This window comes from Sander lucioperca, chromosome 6 (assembly GCF_008315115.2).
Source record: "Sander lucioperca isolate FBNREF2018 chromosome 6, SLUC_FBN_1.2, whole genome shotgun sequence".
NCBI classification, from domain to species: domain Eukaryota; kingdom Metazoa; phylum Chordata; class Actinopteri; order Perciformes; family Percidae; genus Sander; species Sander lucioperca.
Window position 1 is genome coordinate 1,092,134 of NC_050178.1, and position 20,360 is coordinate 1,112,493.

Consider the following 20,360-nt stretch of genomic DNA (forward strand, 5'->3'; position numbering starts at 1 on the left):
AAGAGAACAAAATGATAGAATATTATTGATCAGAAGGTCGAGTTCTCTGCCAGACACAAATCACCATCTTGAAAGAAGCTTCTCTCATAAATACAAAGCTTTACAATGCTAAATGAAAAACACTATTAGATTTGGACTCATATAGGCCATAAAGAGTCAATTCAATTTGAATAAATATCACTTTTATTGTGTATTTATCAATACACAATTGTAGTTATTTTTATTTTGATATGTAGTTAATTTTATTACTGACATTTACAAAGAAAACACCATAAAATAAAGTGATGACTAGGTTTGTGCTTGATTAAAGAAATTCTTAATCGACTAACACTCGTATGATTTTGTCGACTAATCCACTGGTTGGGTTAATCGACAGATATGTAAAAACTGATTTTCTCCTCAAAGAATAATGCAAAACACAACTTTAAATCTTTGGTTAACCAGTGATGTGCTCATATGTTTCCTGGTAATAAATCCTTTAGCATGTAAATAGTATGAAAAATTACTAATAGTAACAATGTCTGCTGTGAAAAAAGACTATTCTCTGTACATTTGCTGTTATTCTTGGAACACCAAAACAGAAACAAATAATATTGTAAGCACAAATAATTGCATTTCGAAGCAATCAAGAGAGCAAGATTCAAACCATGATATTAAGAGATATTAAAACATTTTTTTTTTTTCAAATATTGTTTCATTCTAGAGTAGAGAACATCTTCCTTAAAATATAATGTACAAAATGAGCCATGCACACAAAAGTAAAATATAAAATCAAGATATTGTCTCCTAATATACAGATATTAACACAGAAAAATATATGTACCCACCTTGGCAAAGGTCATATGTGGCAATCATACACACAGTGTCAGATGTATTTTGAAATTGCTTATTATATAGTAGTTAAATGCAACTGTCATGGGATCAAGATCAGGTGTGTGTGTGTGTGTGTGTGTGTGTGTGTGTGTGTGTGTGCGTGTGTGTGTGTGTGTGTGTGTGTGTGTGTGTGTGTGTGTGTGTGTGTGTGTGTGCACTTGTTTTACTATATTCATGGGGTCCAAAAACCAGGGAATACAGTATACTTATGGGGTCTGCACAGCCTTGTGGGGCCCAAAATGCTGGACCCCACAAGGTTAAAGGGCTGTTTGAGGGTTAAGACTTGGTTTTAGGATTAGGGTTAGAATTAGGTTATGGTTAGGGTGAGGGTAAGGGTTAAGGTTAGGCATTTAGTTGTGATGGTTAAGTTAGGGTAAGGGGCTAGGGAATGCATTATGTCAATGAAGGGTCCCCACAAAGATAGTGAAACAAACGTGTGTGTTTGTGTGTGTGTGTGTGTGTGTGTGTGTGTGTGTGTGTGTGTGTGTGTGTGTGTGTGCGTTTGGGCACTATGCCTCATAAGTTTGGTTTCGAAGTTGTACATTGTAAATACATAAATACGAGACATTACTGTACATTGATTTGTCAAATGCTTCTGTAAAAAGTGACTTAAAATAATCTTATTTACAACTGTAACTCAGACAACATACCGACCACAATCATTTTAATGCCAGCACAAATAACAAACTTACAAAACAAAAATGTTTTTTTTTCTGTCCTGTAGGATATCTACTCTTATTTGCTAACTTCAGGGAAATAAAGAAGAGTTCGGTTGTCACATTAGTATACTCAGCATCCGCGGTAAGAAACGCACACAATGAAAGACACTTAGCTGAGTTATTGATCTAAATATACGTATTGGTCGCTGGTAGCCCGCAGTGGAAAACATGAACTTGAAGTCCACGGAGCCGTGAACCCGCTAACAGCTGTTTGCGTAGTTTTGTTCAGTTTATTAAAATTGTACGCAATTACAAATTACATCAAATTCGACACTGCAGGCCATCGGCTCCCCAGCAACACTCCCGCCACATGTGAAGTACATCGGATGAACAGTTCTTGAGAAATTTGAATGACAGACACACAAACTCACAGAGATTCCTTGCTTTATAGTTAAGCTCAGTTTAGACCAAATATTTGCAACATGATGAGTTGAACTTGCAACTACTTGCAACGCACATCTGCAACATTCTAAAACCTGCCATTTTCACCGATGCGACGAGACAGAGTGTCATCTTTATAGCAACAACTCTCTTCAACTTCAACTTTATTTGTGTCCCCGAAGGGCGATTAGGTGTGCAGCAAGTATAAACACATACTTTATACTGTACTTTAGTTCTAACTTCAGACGTTCAGCTATTTTTTAGCTAGAACATTTGTAGCAATATATATCTATATAATCTAAAATCATATTCAAAATATGAACGAGGATAACATTAGTGATAGTGAGATACTTGCTACAGTTGCATTTCTAGAAGTGAGGAAACTACGAAAACATTTTATTTTTCTGATTTACTGCTTTGTTCTAACACCGCTCCCTCTCTTTAGTCACTCTCTAGCTCGCTCGATCAAAAATCCGTGCTCGTGGGCGCTCTTTGAGCCTCCTGTAGTGGAAGTTTTTCTTGTTAGCAGCAGGAGTGTGTATCAAAAACACCAGATGAAACAAATAAGGACGATTTGAGGATTAAACCAAAGTTTGGTCTTTGAGTATTTATTTACATTTGCAAATGCAGAGAAAACAGTTTCACAAGTACTCATGGCACATCTGAAAGGGTCTTCTGACCCAGCTAGAAAACCATACATCTATATAGTAAAAACTCACTTAAACCACCCCCCTCCAGGATAAGTTTAGCAGCTACGCAGATGAAAAAACACCATAAACAGTCACAATGACTTTACTACCTTTCCCCTCTGTTCCTGCTCTCTACTTAGCCTAAACATCTGTTAAAGCAGGAGACAGAAGGAGACACAGTTCAAAATGTTATGGCCCTTCTTCACCCTTATCTAAAAAAGGAGTGACTGCGTTCTAAAAACAAAAAATAGCTTTACAAAGAATAGCTTCACCTAGGCTCAAGATTTTATGATGCCAGTTGCTTCTTCCCTTGGAGTCTCTAAGTCTATAACAAAATTAAAGATTATTAGGAAACTCCTGTAAAGTATATAAGAGAATCTTGTAAGATATCAAACTATAATGTTAAAATAAAATTCCCACTACACTCCGTCTAAAACTCAAACCGTCATTTTATTTCTATAGTTAGTAGCTGACTTTACAAACTGACTTCTCTACTGGCTGTTGAAACAGGTGACGTCTCTTACGATTTAAAACCAGCCGCCGGCGACTTCACAAGCTGAGTCGCAGCGACACCATCAGTTGGTGTGAGTCGACCTGAGACAGGCCAGTTCAGACCACTGCAGCTTTCCCTGCAACGCTCTAAAATAGTTTTATCTGGTCTCGAATCTTTGGTCTGAACTGGGCTTTAGATGACACTATGCATGCAGTCTGATCCTGACACAGGATGATAATTATCTTGTTTTTGGAGGAAACTTAGCAGCAGAAATGACAGGGTTTGATTCCTTAATCATTTTCGCTGCAGTCTATGGTTTGTTTGCTTTTACTGAACACAGCAAATACTTTTTCAAATGCTGTCTGAATGTCTTGTCTCGTAGCCTGTACACAATAGGACTGAGAAACCTGGGGAGGATCTGGATGATGATGTAGCAAACAAAGAGTACAAGTACATAATGTTCAGGGAACCAGTACAACAGCGCCTTTTGTAACACATGGGCTACATAGGTTAGCATACAGTAGCTGAAAGCCATGGATCAGGATTGTATTCCTGGCCTAATCTGGACATGAATCTGCTTTAATATGACTGTGCTATTGCAAGATAAGGTTTTACAGCAGATTCAAAGAGTTTTTTCACATGCTTCTGACCTAAAAAACTGCATTGACGTCAATTTTAAAATAAATGGGACCATAATTAACTGAATGGACATCATGCCGTATTGAAGAAGACTTGAAACTAGTGATTAAGGTTATAAACTCATTATGAAAATGTTTACTGCGATAATAAATATAGTGAGAAGTAGGCTTATTTTCTCATAGACAGTGGAGTGGCCCTCTGCCGAAGCTGTGTCCATTATTTTTTACAGTCTATAGTTGTAATGGTGTAGCGTCAATATGTCTGTTAAAATTACCGTTTTTGCCATCAGAATTAGAAAATAGTATTTCAACAGTACGTTCCACACCAGCTGCAGCCTTCACAACTCTCCTCTTTACTTAGCTATGTTAATGCTCGCCACAGTGTCACGCGAATGCTCCAAAAGTTGTCTGGCGTTGTCTGAAGCTCGCCCTATATTAGATAAACGGTTGCCATTGGCCCGACCTGGGCCAGGTCGGATGGAAATCTATGTGAACTTGAGGGGCACCAGACGTATTTGCCGTTTTAAAACAGGAGCTCACATATTTGTCTAACTCCCAGAATAAATGAGCCTGAAGTTGTGCAAACCTTTTTTCTTTTACTTTTATTGAAAAGACCTACGTTTTACAGTATGCTGACTCTACACAGATACTTTTTCACGTACCTCCTGAAAGTATTGTCTCGTACCCCATAGATGATTGGACTAATGGATCGTGGCAGGATCTGTACAATAATATAGCAAGCAAACAGAGAGTCTGTGTAATTCTTAGGAAACCATTGCTGTAGAACAGTTAAAAGCTGGGGTGCTGCATATGTTGTCATACACAAGAGCACCTGAAACCCGTGGAGGAGGATTGTGTTTCTGGCTTTTTTAGCATCTCTGCTCGCTGTTTTTGCAGTAAATAGAATTCTGAAGTAAGTGTAAAAGATAGTGATCCAAACTAGAACTAGAAACACTGAATATGTGATATCTCTTTTTTTGATGATGATGGGATTTGGAAAGACAGTTTGTCTGATGCAGAATACTTTGGAATGAAAGAAGTCCAGTGGCTCTGTGGCCAAAGTGATGAACAGATCAGAAAGAACAGACAACATGCTTGTTTTCCAGATTAAACCAATCAGCATTAAAGTTCTCTTGACGGTACAGATTTGCACGTGGCGAAGGGGGACGCAGATGGCGATGTAGCACTCCACCGCCATGCAAGCCAGATTCAGAGGGGTGTTTTCAGTGGTGAAAAGAGCAAACAGGATGAAGATGCAACAGAGGGAGACATTAATTGTGTAGATGGTGTAACTGATGACAAACAGGATGACGGTCAGCGTCACTTGGAGCATGTCGTTGACCACCAGGTGAATAAAAAGGATGTAGCGTGGATTCATGTAGAAGATCTGGAGGGTAGAAGTATGGAGGAACGTTTTAACCATAGAGGGTAGATTTTTTTAGTATTGACAATAGCAAATATTTGCTTTCAATCTTTGTGCTAACTTTTGCCCCATTTACAGTCGGAATTAACATGTGATCCAAATCTGGATGCTGAGTGTAATGGAAGGGCGTCATTCATTTTTAAATCACTTTTTTGCATAGAAAGACATGAGAGCTACTGTTACTTCAAGTAGCTTTTGTCACACTTGCTTGAGCTTGCAGGAAGAGGCGGGGTCAGGTGACCCTTCAAGTTGCAGCTGTGAATTTAAACTTTCATTAACTTGCAGTTTTCTATGTCCAGACAGCATATCCAGATACAGATTGCATGTTAATGCCAAGTATAAATGGTGAACTTTTACTTTGTACCACTGTTGTATCAAAAGTTGACAAATCTATACACACTTGTCTATATGTAGACATGCATTGTCACCACTCAGACATCAAGGAGTGGACATTTTAGATCAAATAAGTGCTACTTTCTGTGTTGGATGTATTTGGTTGTTTTACTCTGTTTTGTGACTGACTGTTTCACTAACCTACCTCATCTTATTTATGTTTAAGAATTATCACTTACATTTAATGTATGTGTTATTGAAGAGTAATGTCTATAGAGCTGATGATGTGAATATTCATTTCTACCAAATATCTAAAGTAAATTATGTTTTACTGGTAGCACGGCATGAAAGATGTGTCAGACCTGGTGTTTGCAGAAGGTGTAAATGAGGCCTGCATTGATGTAGTTGATGAAGATCCCGAGAACCACAACAATCACATTCTTGGTCACAGCTTTAGAGAAGGAGTCTCGATACTGTAAGACTGCCGTTACGTTGGCAGATGTCACGTTCATCTCTCAACAGAAAATAAGATGATCCAGCACCTAAGAAACAGTTGCTGATGTCTAGGGCTGCAACAAATTAATTTCATCATCACTTAATGTGTTAATTATTTTCTTGATTAACCGATTAGTTGTTTGGTCTCTAAAATGTCAGAAAATGGTAAAAGAAAACGTGGATCAGTGTTTCCCAAAGCCCGAGATGACGTCCCTTAAATGTCTTGTTTTGTCCACAACTCAAAGATATTCAGTTTACTGTCACAGAGGAGTGAAGGAACTAGAAAATATTCACATTTAACAAGCTGTAATCAGATGACTTTTACTTTGTTCATTAAAAATGACTCAAACCGATTCATTCATTGTCTAAATAGTTGGCGATTAATTTAACATTTGACAACTAATTGATTCATCTTTGCAGCTCTATTGAAGTCAAAACCTAAACAGATTACGAGAAAAGATTACCATTACAAGATCAGGATTTTGGAATTACAAAACATTATTTATAAAGCAAAAGCTTTGAAAATAGTCTAACATATGCTACTGTTAACATTTTTTTACATCAACCAAATCATAATCAAACAAAGTAGAAACAGCTGGATTTTGTAGAAAGTCAATCACTCAGTGATAACAGCATCAGAGACAGAATAACTCAGAAGATCAAAGCATCAATCTAAAATATGAAGAAATAAAGATTGACATCAATGCATTAAGACTCATTCAATAAAAGTATGATCATGGAAAAAGAATGAAGGATAATGAAATAAGCTACTCATTCAGTTTGTTAAAGTTTTACCAACAAAGGATTTTTTTAAACCGTGTCCTCAGTAGATTTAAAAATGTACATTCTATTTGCAAATAATTTGTTATCGTCTCAACCAACAGTCAAAATTGTGTTTTAGAAATGTGAATGGGGGAATTGAAAATATAAAAAAGTTCTGCAACAGGAAAAACTTTTTTCACAATCGTTGAAAACAGACCTGTGTACACATAATCAACCAACAGAGCCGGTGACTACGAGATGATACACAGTATCAGTTGGAAAGTTAAAGAGGCATGAGTTAACTAGGTTTGTAGTACTTCACGTGACAGTTGTAGTAGATAATTAACCACAGTTACTTACCTAAGTTAATGCATTCAGACAGGGACACCAACATAATGACTCCAGTAAATCTCTGTCCTTATATGTTCAGGATTCAGGGGTGTGTTTGCATGTGTGTGTATGTGTGTGTGTGTGTGTGTGTGTGTGTGTCTGTCTGTCTGTCTGTCTGTCTGTCTGTGTGTGTGTGTGTGTGTGTGTGTGTGTGTGTGTGTGTGTGTGTGTGTGTGTGTGTGTGTGTGTGTGTGTGTTGCCTTGACTTATGACATCCTAATGCAGAAACAGAGCAAAGAAAACACTAGATATTGGCATTTTTCATTTATTTTAACATGTCATTGATTAAAACAAACAGATTCTTTGGACAACAATGCAATATTTGCAGATATCCCAAAGTCTGGCACAATATGATTTTGATTTGATATAATTCATGGGCCTGCGATCGATATGAGATAATATCATGTGGCGGAGGGAAATATGCCACCGCCTTGTGGGGGAAATATCCAGCACTATACTAAGGAAGACTGAGTGAGCAAAAGGATCCTAGTCCCCCCACCCATTGCTTTTAGTCTTTGTACAACTGCTAGCCTTGTTGTGTGTGGTGTCTATCGCGTTGCAATGTGTAATGCTCAAGAGTCGGCGAGGTGGGCTTCAGGATTTACTCAATACACGGCAGCCACCTGAAGTGTGTATATGTAGAAAACTCAGGAGTTAAATCTAGTTGACTGCAAAACCCGCCCTCCCCGGATCTAACAGGATAGGTAAGACGCCCCCACTCCTTAGTATAAGTGACTCAAAATTAACATAAACAGTTTTAGCTTAACAAACAAAAATAACATTTATTTCTGCTGCGTGAATTGAAATGATTCTGTTTTCTTTGTTTTCACAGGAAGTGTAAAACAATTTCAAATGCAGAAAAATCAAAGTGAAATAAAAATGTGGAAAATAATAAAGAGAGAAAATCAACAAATGTGTTTCAGTTGCAGTTCAATCTGAACAAAATAACAATCAGTTTCACTTATTGTAAGTAGACTGAAACGTTTCACAGTTCACTTCAGGAAACTCAACCTTTCAAATGAAGTTCACTTGATTCACTTAAAGTTCACTTCAATTCGGTTAAAAAATTCAAGATCCGATTAAAAAAAATCCAGGAAAAGTTATACTCCGTCCATTTATGAGTTCACGGGCCAAAAAGTTCAGTAATGTGCACAAAAGAAAGTCTATGAATCCCTTTGCAGGAATATTCACTGGTCACAGTTCCATCACAGATAACTGCACGATTGAACAGTTCAGTTCTGATGACTCACTAACAGAAAATGGTAGTTTGCTTACCAATGTTCAGTAGGAAAAGAGGAAAACAATATCCATCACCACTCTTGGTTCGTGGATGAGGTGCTGAATGATGACCAACGGATGGCAGGGTACTGTTTCTTCACTCATTGACCCTCAGCGATTGTCCTCGCGATCCTGACAACGGCAGCTTGATTCAACGAGGCCGCAATCCCAGCTGATGGATACGCAATGAGAAGACAAACAACACACGACCCTATCCGACGACTCAATCTTTTTCTTCACACGACCAGCAGCATTCACGGTTTCAAGTTCGTTTGAACAAATGAAACAAGAAAAAAACAAACTGTTTTCAACAAAGAAAACACGAGAGTATTTAACTCCTACGCGACCAAAACTTAATGAGACTCACAGATCTTTTTGCCCAGCTTCACGCACGAACACGGCAGAAAACTACTTTTAACACTTACTTTAACAAACTTGTTCACATAAACAAACGCTCAGAGGCAACGTCATGCAGCTCTTATATTTGTCGCGGGTCTAAACTCAACTTCTTATCGTGACTGACTACCCGAGATCGACATTCATTTTCAGCTTGCCGCTGCTCTTCTCCACTCTCTCCTCTCTCCTCGTCATAACCCAAAATGGCGGCGCCGTGTCAAATGTCAAAATAAAAGTCTTCACAAGTTTAATCACAAATTCGTAGATACCCTACAATCATATCAACGCATTCTCATGAATGTGTCCGTACGAAATCATACGAAAATGTATGCACACCAACATGTAAGCTATCATACAAAACTAGGAGACTGCCGGCTGGTCACGTGACGCTGGATACAGTGGCTGGCTACAAGCTCCATGACGACGAGTGGCAGTTGCTAGTTGTTTAAGCCGCTACAGACCTCCATTTCAGCTCGGTTGTATCAGCGACAGTAAGTAGATGTGTTTAGACGCTACAGAGCTCTGCAACGCCGGCCACGGTGGTCAGCGGTGGTTCAGTTAAACCGAAAATAGGTGACTTTGGGCCGGGTACAGAGCACCGCGAGCTGCTGGTTGTTTTATAGGACATTATGGTTAAGTTTAGGTGACAAAGTGAGCGTTATGCAGCCACGAAAGTTAAGTTTAGGCACCAAAGCAACTAGTTAAGTTTGGAGTAAAGATTGTCGTTTGGATTAAAACAAGGAACACACATTTCCAGGGTGAAATTCTTTTGTTTTCCCCGGGAAGCGAACGCCACTCCCTGGCTTGAAAGTCCTGTGTTTTATGACCCGAACATCCTCCCTGAGCTCCTTCCTACGCGGTCGGCTGTGTTCTTATACAGCAGCAGTCATTGGGGTGCATACAGCAAAAAAAAAAACGTGGAATGCTTGCGAATTATTAACTTTTCATAGATTTTTGAACGTATGGTTCATGAAAAGTCGCTTATCAAATCACCATTCAGCACAATCAGTTAGTTTTATATCAACCAAGTAAAGTAACTAAATACGAAATGAAAAACAAACTATTCTTTTTCATAGAAGGAATAAATATGAAGTGGGAATTTCAAAATAAAGGTGCATTCTGTATCAATATTTACACTTTTTGTCGATGATTTTGGATCGTTGATCGATCATTGAATCGATCCAGATCCATGTATCGTTACACCCCTACCAATCTGAGTATTCTATTTTTCCAAACTTGTAGTTACAGTATTTTGCATATTGTACAGCAGTCTCTCAGAAACACTAAATAACTTGACATACCGTACAGCTTCCACATGTAATGAGCCATGCATAAGTTTTGATTCACACAAGTTTCTAACAGCTGTGTGAACTTTACAGTGTCTGCATGTTACTTGGGCAAATGAACTGTGTAAATGCAAGAAAAGCACAGGAAGTTGTAGAGGCTAAAGAGTTTTCTTGTTTAAACAGACAAATGTTTTTACCTTTTTTTTGAGACCTTGTTATAGTCTATGAATAGTTGCTTTATATGTGCTGATTTTACATAACAGATATCTTTTCAGGTACTTCCTGTAAGTCTTGTCTCGCATTCCATAGATGATTGGACTAATGGATCTTGGCAGGATCTGTATAATAATATAACAACTAAAAAGGGAGTCTGTGTAGTTCTTAGGGAACCATTGTAGCAGAGCCTCTTTTAACGGGGGTTCTGCATATGTTGCCATACACAGCAGCACCTGAAACCCATGGAGGATGATTGTGTTTCTGGCCTTTTTAGCATCTTTGCTAGCTGTTTTAGCGGTTAACAGGATTCTGAAGTAAGTGTAAAAGATAGTGATCCAAACTAGAACTAGATACACTGAATATGTGATATCTCTCTTCTTGATGATAACTGGATTCGGGAAGACAGTTTTTGGGAGACAAAAGAGTCGGGAATAAAAGTAATCCAGTGGCTCAGTGGCCAAAGTGATGAACAGATCAGCAAGAGCAGAAAACATGGTTGTCGCCCAGATTAAACCAATCAGCATTAAAGTTCTCTTGACGGAACAGATCTGCACGTGGCGAAGGGGGATGCAAATGGCGATGTAGCACTCCACCGCCATGCAAGCCAGGTTCAGAGGGGTGTTTTCAGTGGTAGATAGAGCAAACAGGGTTAAAATGCAACAGACGGAGACATTAATTTGGTAGATGGTGTAGCTGATGACGAACAGGATCACAGTCACTGTCACTTCGATCATGTCGTTGACAACCAGGTGAATGAAAAGTATATATCGAGGATTCATGTAGAAGATCTGGAGGGTCGAAAGAAAAGCACAAAGGAAGAGAAAGGGTTTGACAGCTTTAAGTTTGAAACGGAGACATGCTCAAAAGTTCTCAACCACCAGATGTAAATAATTTACATTTATTCAAGATTTTCTCTTCCGTGTGCCAAACATTGTTTACAGTCAAATTACCAAGTTGAGACACAAAAATGTAGTTGGAGTTCAGAGGCGACGTCTAAGAACTGATTGAGTCTATGCATATGAATGCAGATAAATTTGAAAAATCTAATAAAAAGCTAAATCGTCATTAGATGATAGCCAATGAGCTTAATGAATTCCGCCTTTTTTGCTCTCCACACAGATGGTTTCTTGCATGCAACCAAACAGGATTAATCAATGCTACTCCGAACTACGGGGCTTAAAGTGAGGCCAATGATGAAGCTCCTTAAAGCTGAATTCTATCTAATTTCCAGCAGGGGGCGACTCTACTAGCTCCAAAAAGAAGTCATTTTCTACAGAAGTCTATAAGACAATGACCCTACTTCTCACTTGATTTATTACCTCAGTAAACATTTTTTTAGTTTCAAGTCTTCTTCAATACAGCATGATGTTCATTTTGTAAATTATGGTCCCATTTATTCTAAAACAGATGATAAAGCAGAGGATGCTTTAGGACCTGTCAATCAGGACAGAGCCAAGCTAGCTAGCTACCACGAGCGTTAGCTGGTAACTTAAAGGGATACTTCACCGATTAGCATTAAGCTTTGTATCAGTAGTAACACGGTAGTATTTTTTAATGACCATGCTTGCCTCCCTCATGTCCCCCTGAGATGAGAGATCTCTGTATTGTGTGTCTGGAAAAAACCCTCTGATGACGCAAAAACCATCATTTTGTGTCATCGGTGGCTTTGTTGGCCAGAGGCTAGAGACTACAGCCAGTAGGAGCTAGTTCCACATGTTTTCAACCCACCCATAGGGGGTGGGACCTCAATCCCAGAATGTCCAAATAGTGTCCGCCATCTTGAAGCTAAGCTAACAGGTCTTGCTCTGTGCTCTATTATTGCCACTGTTCATCACATCCCCAACCGGCACCGTCAGACACCACCTACCAAGAGCCTGGGTCTGCCGAGGTTTCTTCCTAAAAGGGAGTTTTTCCTCGCTACTGTCGCATTAGCCACTGCTAATGCTTGCTCTTGGGGGAATTACTGGAATTGTTGGGGCTTTGTAAATTATAGAGTGTGGTCTAGAACTACTCTATCTGTAAAGTGTCTCGAGATAACTCTTGTTATGATTTGATACTATAAATAAAATTTAATTGAATTGAATTGAATTGTGGAGAAAGCTGAGTAGTATGCTAACCACGATGCATGAAGATAGTTTTGAAGATGATATGGCAGAAGGGGATTTTTTATAAAGATCTGGTGCACGAATCCGATGGTCGTGGCTACCTGTACGAGGCGCAGTACAGCGAGGAACAATTGCAGATGATTGAGGAACGAGGCGGCCGGAGCAGCTGCTGTAGGACAGGAGCGAGACCTGCATGGCGGTCGGGAGGAAGAGCCCGGGCAGACTCGAGCTGGGGCTGACTGGTGGTGGTGACACAGAAAAGAGTCCTATTTTGCTGTCGCAAATTTCGGCAATGCCATTTTCTTCTGGAAGAAATCGCTGAATCTGCTCAAGAAACGGCACTACCAGCATGTGTAACAGAGCACCCTAGCTTTGATCGACACATGGACAGGGGGATCCTGGAAACTTATTTCAGGATCCAGAAGGTGAAGTGGAAACACCAGCCAAAGCCCGCAGGGACAAACGGACGCCTGAGTATAAAGTGAGTATTTTTTGTCTGTATGTACAGAGTTTTTAGACCCATTATCACAACGTTCTTCCCACTTAGTCAGCTGTTACTATCGTTGTTATATTTACATCTATGCTAGCCTACTGTAGGTGCAAATAGCTTGCATTGCTAACATTGTGCTTTCTGTTTTGTAGACAATATTGCCTAACAGCCTACCGTCACTTCGTGGAATGGGTCCTGCAAGGCCAGAGACTGGGGAAAGCCTATCGTCTTGTTTTGCCTGCCTGTGTTGTTCAGGACATCAGACAGAGATATCCAGCTCCTGATGGGCAATACTGCGGCTATAAAGACACTGCTGAAGCTCTGGATGAGCTATGAGTGTAAAATTGTTCATATTATGTTTTCTAATTAAAAGTTCAAACTCACATTGGTTGTGGTTCGTGTTATAGTCCTTAGTGTTGCTCCATTAGAGTATGTATTAGTATTAGTATGTATTATTCATTTCCCTCCAATACTGCCCTCTGTAACCGGTAGGCATGGCTTGGGAGCGGCCTCGTAGGGAAGCGAAGCAAGTGCATTCTAGGAGTTGCTGTTTTTCATCCACATGAGCCAAAAATACATTTTCTGGCTTTTGTCGGTCTAGAAGGCACCAACTTCTAAAATTATTTCACATTTTTACTACATGAATGGCCCAATTTAAATACATATTCATCTTTCCAGCGGTGAAATATCCCTTTCAGGAAAATCTTGCTGATTTTCTGTTCAGCCGTACATGAAGATAAATGGGGCCATTACCCGGAGGTCCCCGTTTACCTGCCGGTAAATCTCCACTGGATGACTGGCTTCAGAAGGGTTTAAAATTGTCAACTTTCCACTTTTAGTATTTAGCTTAGTGCATGATGAGATTGATGCAGATGTACAGGTTAGTTGACTCACTGAAATAATAAATGTCTTCTATAGTCATGAAAAACATTAAATTAAAAGTTAAGTCATAGCACTTGCTACAGCAGCTTCCATGTTAAATGAAAATGGCACAATGGAAACTTCACTGCCCCTGATTGTTTAGGACAGAACAGGCAAACATTTTCCACACAAGAAGAAATCTAACATTAACACAATGTAAAGCTGAATTACTGAAGTCAAAGGAAATAGCAGGATACTGAACTCCAGCCAGCCTTAACACATTTAGTTTTCAGATTGTTAGTGCCTGCATGTCAAATGAATATCAGACCTGGTGTTTGCAGAAGGTGTGAATGAGGCCTGCATTGATGTAGTTGATGGAGATCCCGAGAACCACAACAATCACATTCTTGATCACAGCTTTAGTGAAGGAGTCTCGATACTGTAAAACCACCGTCACATTGGCAGATGACGCGTTCATCTCTATAAACTGAAAAGAAAATATATATATACTCTTCACTTATAAGTAAGCATTTACAGCAATTATTACATATTTGTGTGACTTTCTGAGCATAAAAGACACTTTGACCAAAACAAGTTAGAGCAATAAAACATACCTGACATTTTATGTTGGTTCACTAAGTTCAGAATTAATTCAGAATAGTGCATTTGTGTAAAAGAAAATGAGAGGAGGAGATCATCAAAATGCATTCTATTTAATCATCAATACAATTTTAATAATCAGTTCTGAATTATAGGCCCTTTGTAAGGTAAGATACTTTTCCATATTCCATATCGGATATTACCCGATAAATCCAGGGTTGTGCCGATGCTCTGACAAGCAGAAGCCCTGCTGTCTATGTCCTGATAACTGTTAGGGGAAACAATTTTTTATATTTTATTGAACTCACAAACAGAAGAATCAGTCTCTTGTTCATTGATTTGCACGGTGCGTCGCTTGCGTAGGGAAAAGTTCAACACAATTCAACTCTTGCGGCGGGCGTGTGTGCGTGTGGCACGAACTGCTTGTTCACTATGTGAATAAGTATCAGAACAAACTGATGGATTGGTGTTTTTAACCACCTTCTTTATCAACATATTATATTTCCATCAACAGTAAAGACAGACAGGATAAGTTATAAATCCATAATGTCATTTATGTCTCGTTCTTAAAATGTGGTTTTCTAGTCATCATTAATTTGTGCTTCATAATCTAATTTCAGAAGCTTGGACAATAGGCTTACATCTTGTATTATCACTAACATTAAGAGCTTCATTACAGCTTACGGTAGATCGTTTTTAGAATTTATTTTCCCATGTTGGAAAAAACTAGACACTGTAGGACATTTAGAACTGGCGTTGTGAATTAAACGTTTTACTGGATATTCCTACATAAAGCCACATAACGACACAAGAAAGAAGTCTTCCCTCTTTCACCAACTTCAAAAATAAAAAATCTAATTGAATTAAATGCATTTACAATCATACAATTAAAATTATTGAAAATATCAACAGGTGTATTTCAATGTAATTTTACTGTATACTTTCCAAACTTTCATAAAACGTATGCTAAAGCTGAGTACAAATTGCAAAACAAGATATAATTCTTTAAACGGCATCGTCAAAAGCATTACTTCCTTTGTTATTAGTATATTGTCTGTAAGATTAGCTGAAGAGCCATATGTTTTAAACTGTCCATGTTTCAGGTTGGAATACATTTCTTACATTGAACTGATTTAAAACTTTGCTCTGGAAATCAAGGAACTATATATATTAAAGGTCAACAGGAAAAAAAACATTGAAAAATCATATTTATAATCAAAACAAGTGAAAAATACACCACAAGCCTGTATATTTCTATTCTGTATGCCACAGTGATACAATATTATTCCAGTCAGAACACAGTTCAAAATCTGTCATCAGTTCACAGCAGGTGGTACTTACCTTAGTTAATGCATGTAGACCAGGATGCCAACAATATGACTCCAGGAAATGTTGAACTTTATATATGGCTTGGTGGCGAATGTCCTCAAATTCCCAGGCGTGCATATGCATTTTTAGATGTACATTCATACATGAGTAGTGGGTGTGTTTTTGTAAAATGCCAAATGATAATACAATCTGAGTTGCTTTGAGGTATATGAACATGTTTTTCTAACTAACACTTTTCATTTCTTATTTCATTGAAAAGATTTTAAACAGTTTTCTAGAAGTCAGAGAAAAATATAAAATGTGTATTGAAAAACACATTCCAAACTGGCCTACTTAAGTAAAATTAGGATTCAAACCAGAATATTTTTGTAAACGTAATAAGAATAAGTAAAAAAGTAATGTACAAAAAAAGGTTTGGAACATGAACAAGTATTCAATGCCACCTACTGTATCATTAAATATGATATTCGGTACCTAACAAGTATTGAGGTTTAATACCCAGCCCTAATTTTAACATACCATTAGTTTAACAACTGTCTATAATTTCATAAACCAATCAAAAAAATAAACAAATTAAATCTCAATAACTAAATTATGACCAAACATAGTGGTTTTAAACGTGAACAAAGTAAAGTCAACTAAATAATTGGGCAAGTTTTAGGATCTGACTTCATTTAAAGCTATTGAATGTTTTTAAGAGGCCATCCATATTATATCACATGAATTGATACCTACTGTGGGCTCATTTTACACAACAGATATCTTTTCAGGTACTTCCTGAAAGTATTGTCTCGTACGCCATAGATGATAGGACTAATGGCTCGTGGCAGGACCTGTACAATAAGATGAACAGAAAATAGGGAGTCTGTGTAATTTTTAGGGAACCATTGCAGCAGAACAGTTGATAACTGGGGGGCTACATATGTTGTCATACACAGCAGCAACTGAAACCCATGGAGAATGATTGTGTTTCTGGCCTTTTTAGCGTCTTTGCTAGCTGTTTGTGCAGTGAAAAGGATGTTGAAGTAAGTGTAAAAGATAGTGATCCAAACTAAAACTAGAAACACTGCATATGTGATTTCTCTCTTCTTGATGATAATTGGATTTGGGAAGACAGTTTGTGTTTGACAGAAGACTTGGGAATAGAAAAAGTCCAGTGGCTCTGTGGCCAAAGTGATGAACAGATCAGCAAGAGCAGAAAACATGCTTGTCGCCCAGATTGAACCAATTAGCATTAAAGTTCTGTTGACGGTACAGATTTGCCCGTGGCGAAGGGGGACGCAGATGGCGATGTAGCACTCCACCGCCATGCAAGCCAGGTTCAGAGGGGTGTTTTCAGTGGTGGAAAGAGCAAACAGGATGAGGATACAACAGATGGGGACATTTATTTGGCGTATGATGTAGCTGATGACAAACAGGATGACGGTTAATGTCATTTGGACCATGTCATTGACAACCAGGTGAATGAAAAGTACATATCGAGGATTCATGTAGAAGAGCTAGAAGGTGGGAAAAAAAGCACAAAGGAAGGGAGAAAAGGTTTGAAAGCTTTAAGTATAAAACAGGGACATGCTCAAAATTTAAATGTGGAATTCTTACCACTCTATTAGCCAGTTTTAAATAATTTACATTCAACAGCTACCAAATCTCAGAACTCATCTGATATCAGTGTGATAACAAGTTGGCAAGGGCCAATATTTCTGGGGTTCCAGTTTATCCAGGATATATCCAGGCAAAGACTTTCTCTTCCATGCGGCCATCATTTTTTACATTACAGTCAGCAACTTGAGTCACAAGAAGAGTTGAGAGATGACGTCTACGACCAGATTGTTTATCTACATACTGTATGTATGCAGATAAACTCGGAAAAAAAATTGGAGAAAAAGCTTTTAGATCGATAGTCGCTTTTTTCTTTCCTCCCCCCCACCTTTTCCTTAACATAACTGCGTCAAAAGGGACGGCAATAGTCCAGACCAAGCGCGTTTACTTAAAGAGCTAAAGGGACGGCAATAGTCCTGACCAAGCGCGTTTACTTAAAGCGCTAAAGGGACGGCAATAGTCCCGACCAAGCGCGTTTACTTAAAGAGCTAAAGGGACGGCAATAGTCCCGACCAAGCGCGTTTACTTAAAGAGCTAAAGGGACGGCAATAGTCCCGACCAAGCGCGTTTACTTAAAGCGCTAAAGGGACGGCAATAGTCCTGACCAAGCGCGTTTACTTAAAGCGCTAAAGGGACGGCAATAGTCCCGACCAAGCGCGTTTACTTAAAGCGCTAAAGGGACGGCAATAGTCCCGACCAAGCGCGTTTACTTAAAGCGCTAAAGGGACGGCAATAGTCCCGACCAAGCGCGTTTACTTAAAGAGCTAAAGGGACGGCAATAGTCCCGACCAAGCGCGTTTACTTAAAGAGCTAAAGGGACGGCAATAGTCCCGACCAAGCGCGTTTACTTAAAGCGCTAAAGGGACGGCAATAGTCCTGACCAAGCGCGTTTACTTAAAGCGCTAAAGGGACGGCAATAGTCCCGACCAAGCGCGTTTACTTAAAGCGCTAAAGGGACGGCAATAGTCCCGACCAAGCGCGTTTACTTAAAGCGCTAAAGGGACGGCAATAGTCCCGACCAAGCGCGTTTACTTAAAGCGCTAAAGGGACGGCAATAGTCCTGACCAAGCGCGTTTACTTAAAGCGCTAAAGGGACGGCAATAGCCCCAACCAAGCGCGTTTACTTAAAGCGCTAAAGGAGACTTTTAGCGTCAATAAAAACGACAAAGGCACCTGACCAAGCGTCCATATTTTACGAGATGAGTGTGAGAACCTGTTGCACTTTTATACCGTTTAGCTGGCAGCATTTTAACCGTGTTTAATCAAGCGGTAGGCTAACATCAACGTTACCTGCTGCCAAGCGTAACGTTAGTGTTAACTAGCGTGACATGCAGTGATGCTTCTGTTGCCTCCAACGTCTGTTTCGGATCACCAGAGAGCAGCGCAGACATTTCAGTGGCACCAAAATCTGCATTGCTATTTTGTCCAGTAGATAACGTTACCGGTCGTTTAGGCACCGGATTTTAACATGTGCTGTTCACATGAACAGAAAATTGCGTTGCCTGTATCTTTTCATGGCTACCCTCCATAGAGATTTATAAACCTACATTAAGTAACAGCGACAGTAAAAATGTATTTCACACTATTATTATGGTTAAACTTTGCAATTAATTCTATTATGTTTACATTCTTGTCTTCTCATAGTCATAATATCTAATAATAAGCTATTGCACTGTTCAATCCCTGCACTGTTTATTTTTGCACTACCACCATTGCACACACTCTACCATAGCGCCTTACCAGGGCCATTGTATCACATGGTCAGTCCATACCAGACCTTTGTAATCACTTCACAAATTGTTAACCCTTTAAATTTCTGTGAGTGACTTTTATGTATGTGAGATATACTGTATGTGTGTTTGTGTGTTTGTTGTGTTATGGTTGTCTAAGCTACTGGATGCCTAAAATTTCCCTCGGGATGAATAAAGTATCTATCTATCTCTATAATCCGCGGATAACATGCATTCCGAACTGAGTGTCGATCCGTACGGACCACGGATCAGAGCATGATTGTGATTGGTTCAAAAAAAATGAAACAACCCAGACCGTTCTTTTCTCCTATCCCAGAAACTATCTGTGATGTGGCCAGACATTACTCCACAGTGCTGTGAAAATAGTTCTGTCCATGCGAGACTAACAAACAGGAACCGGAAAGCGATTTCAAAATTTACAAGATTTTGGTATCGGTGCAGTGATTCATAAAGATCGAGTTGGAACTAGTTGGACAAGTAATCAAGCAATCTTTTAGAGATGTCATCTCCCTGTCACTTAATAGCTACCTAGATACATCAGTGGAAAAGTAGACAGTAAAATGGCCACAGAAAATTGGCCAAGCGTCAATGAGATAGAAGCAGTTGTTCAGGTTCTGTGATTCGCTGAAATAAAAACTCTAAATGTTCTCCTATAGTGATAAAAAACATTGAATTAACTTTTGTTAGCAACCACTACAACAACTTCCATGCTAACTGACACCATGGATATGTCCAAATAAGCAAAATATTCCCACAATACCAAGAAATCTGCTAACATGAATTCGATGCAAAGCTGATAACTTCTTCTCTAAATTCATTTTTATTGCCTGCATGTCAAATGAATATCAGACCTGGTGTTTGCAGAAGGTGTGAATGAGGCCTGCATTGATGTAGTTGATGGAGATCCCAAGAACCACAACAATCACATTCTTGATCACAGCTTTAGTGAGGGAGTCTCTATACTGTAAAACCACAGTTATATTGGCAGATGACGCGTTCATCTCTTGAACTGAAAAGAAAACAAATATTCTTTAGTTAATATTTACAATCATTATAGACTATACAAATTACAGGGTAAATGGACTAGACAATGACCTATAAGACAACACTGATTTTAAGACCTGTTTGTGGTAGACTTACTTAGAATCTGAGACACTTTGACCAAAAGAAGGTAGGCTAATATAACATATCTGACATTTTTAGTTAGTTACCGGTAGTTCAGTAAGTTCAGAATAAATTCAGAATGGTGCATT

The 20,360-nt window shown here is 38.9% G+C and overlaps 3 protein-coding genes across 3 annotated transcripts; all 3 read right to left on the reverse strand.

The window, feature by feature from the left end:
* Positions 1-4,415: 4,415 nt before the first annotated feature.
* On the reverse strand, positions 4,416-6,061 carry LOC116050294 (odorant receptor 131-2-like). The gene is made up of 2 exons (XM_031300276.1): positions 5,912-6,061; positions 4,416-5,180 (listed from the first exon to the last, which is right to left on the reverse strand). The coding sequence occupies exons 1-2, from the start codon at positions 6,059-6,061 to the stop codon at positions 4,416-4,418; spliced, it is 915 nt and encodes a 304-aa protein (XP_031156136.1).
* A 4,310-nt stretch (positions 6,062-10,371) lies between these two features.
* LOC116050314 (odorant receptor 131-2-like) lies at positions 10,372-14,306 on the reverse strand. The gene is made up of 2 exons (XM_031300290.2): positions 14,157-14,306; positions 10,372-11,160 (listed from the first exon to the last, which is right to left on the reverse strand). The coding sequence occupies exons 1-2, from the start codon at positions 14,304-14,306 to the stop codon at positions 10,372-10,374; spliced, it is 939 nt and encodes a 312-aa protein (XP_031156150.2).
* Positions 14,307-16,488: 2,182 nt separating this feature from the next.
* On the reverse strand, positions 16,489-20,108 carry LOC116050291 (odorant receptor 131-2-like). The gene is made up of 2 exons (XM_031300272.1): positions 19,959-20,108; positions 16,489-17,256 (listed from the first exon to the last, which is right to left on the reverse strand). The coding sequence occupies exons 1-2, from the start codon at positions 20,106-20,108 to the stop codon at positions 16,489-16,491; spliced, it is 918 nt and encodes a 305-aa protein (XP_031156132.1).
* Positions 20,109-20,360: the final 252 nt, after the last annotated feature.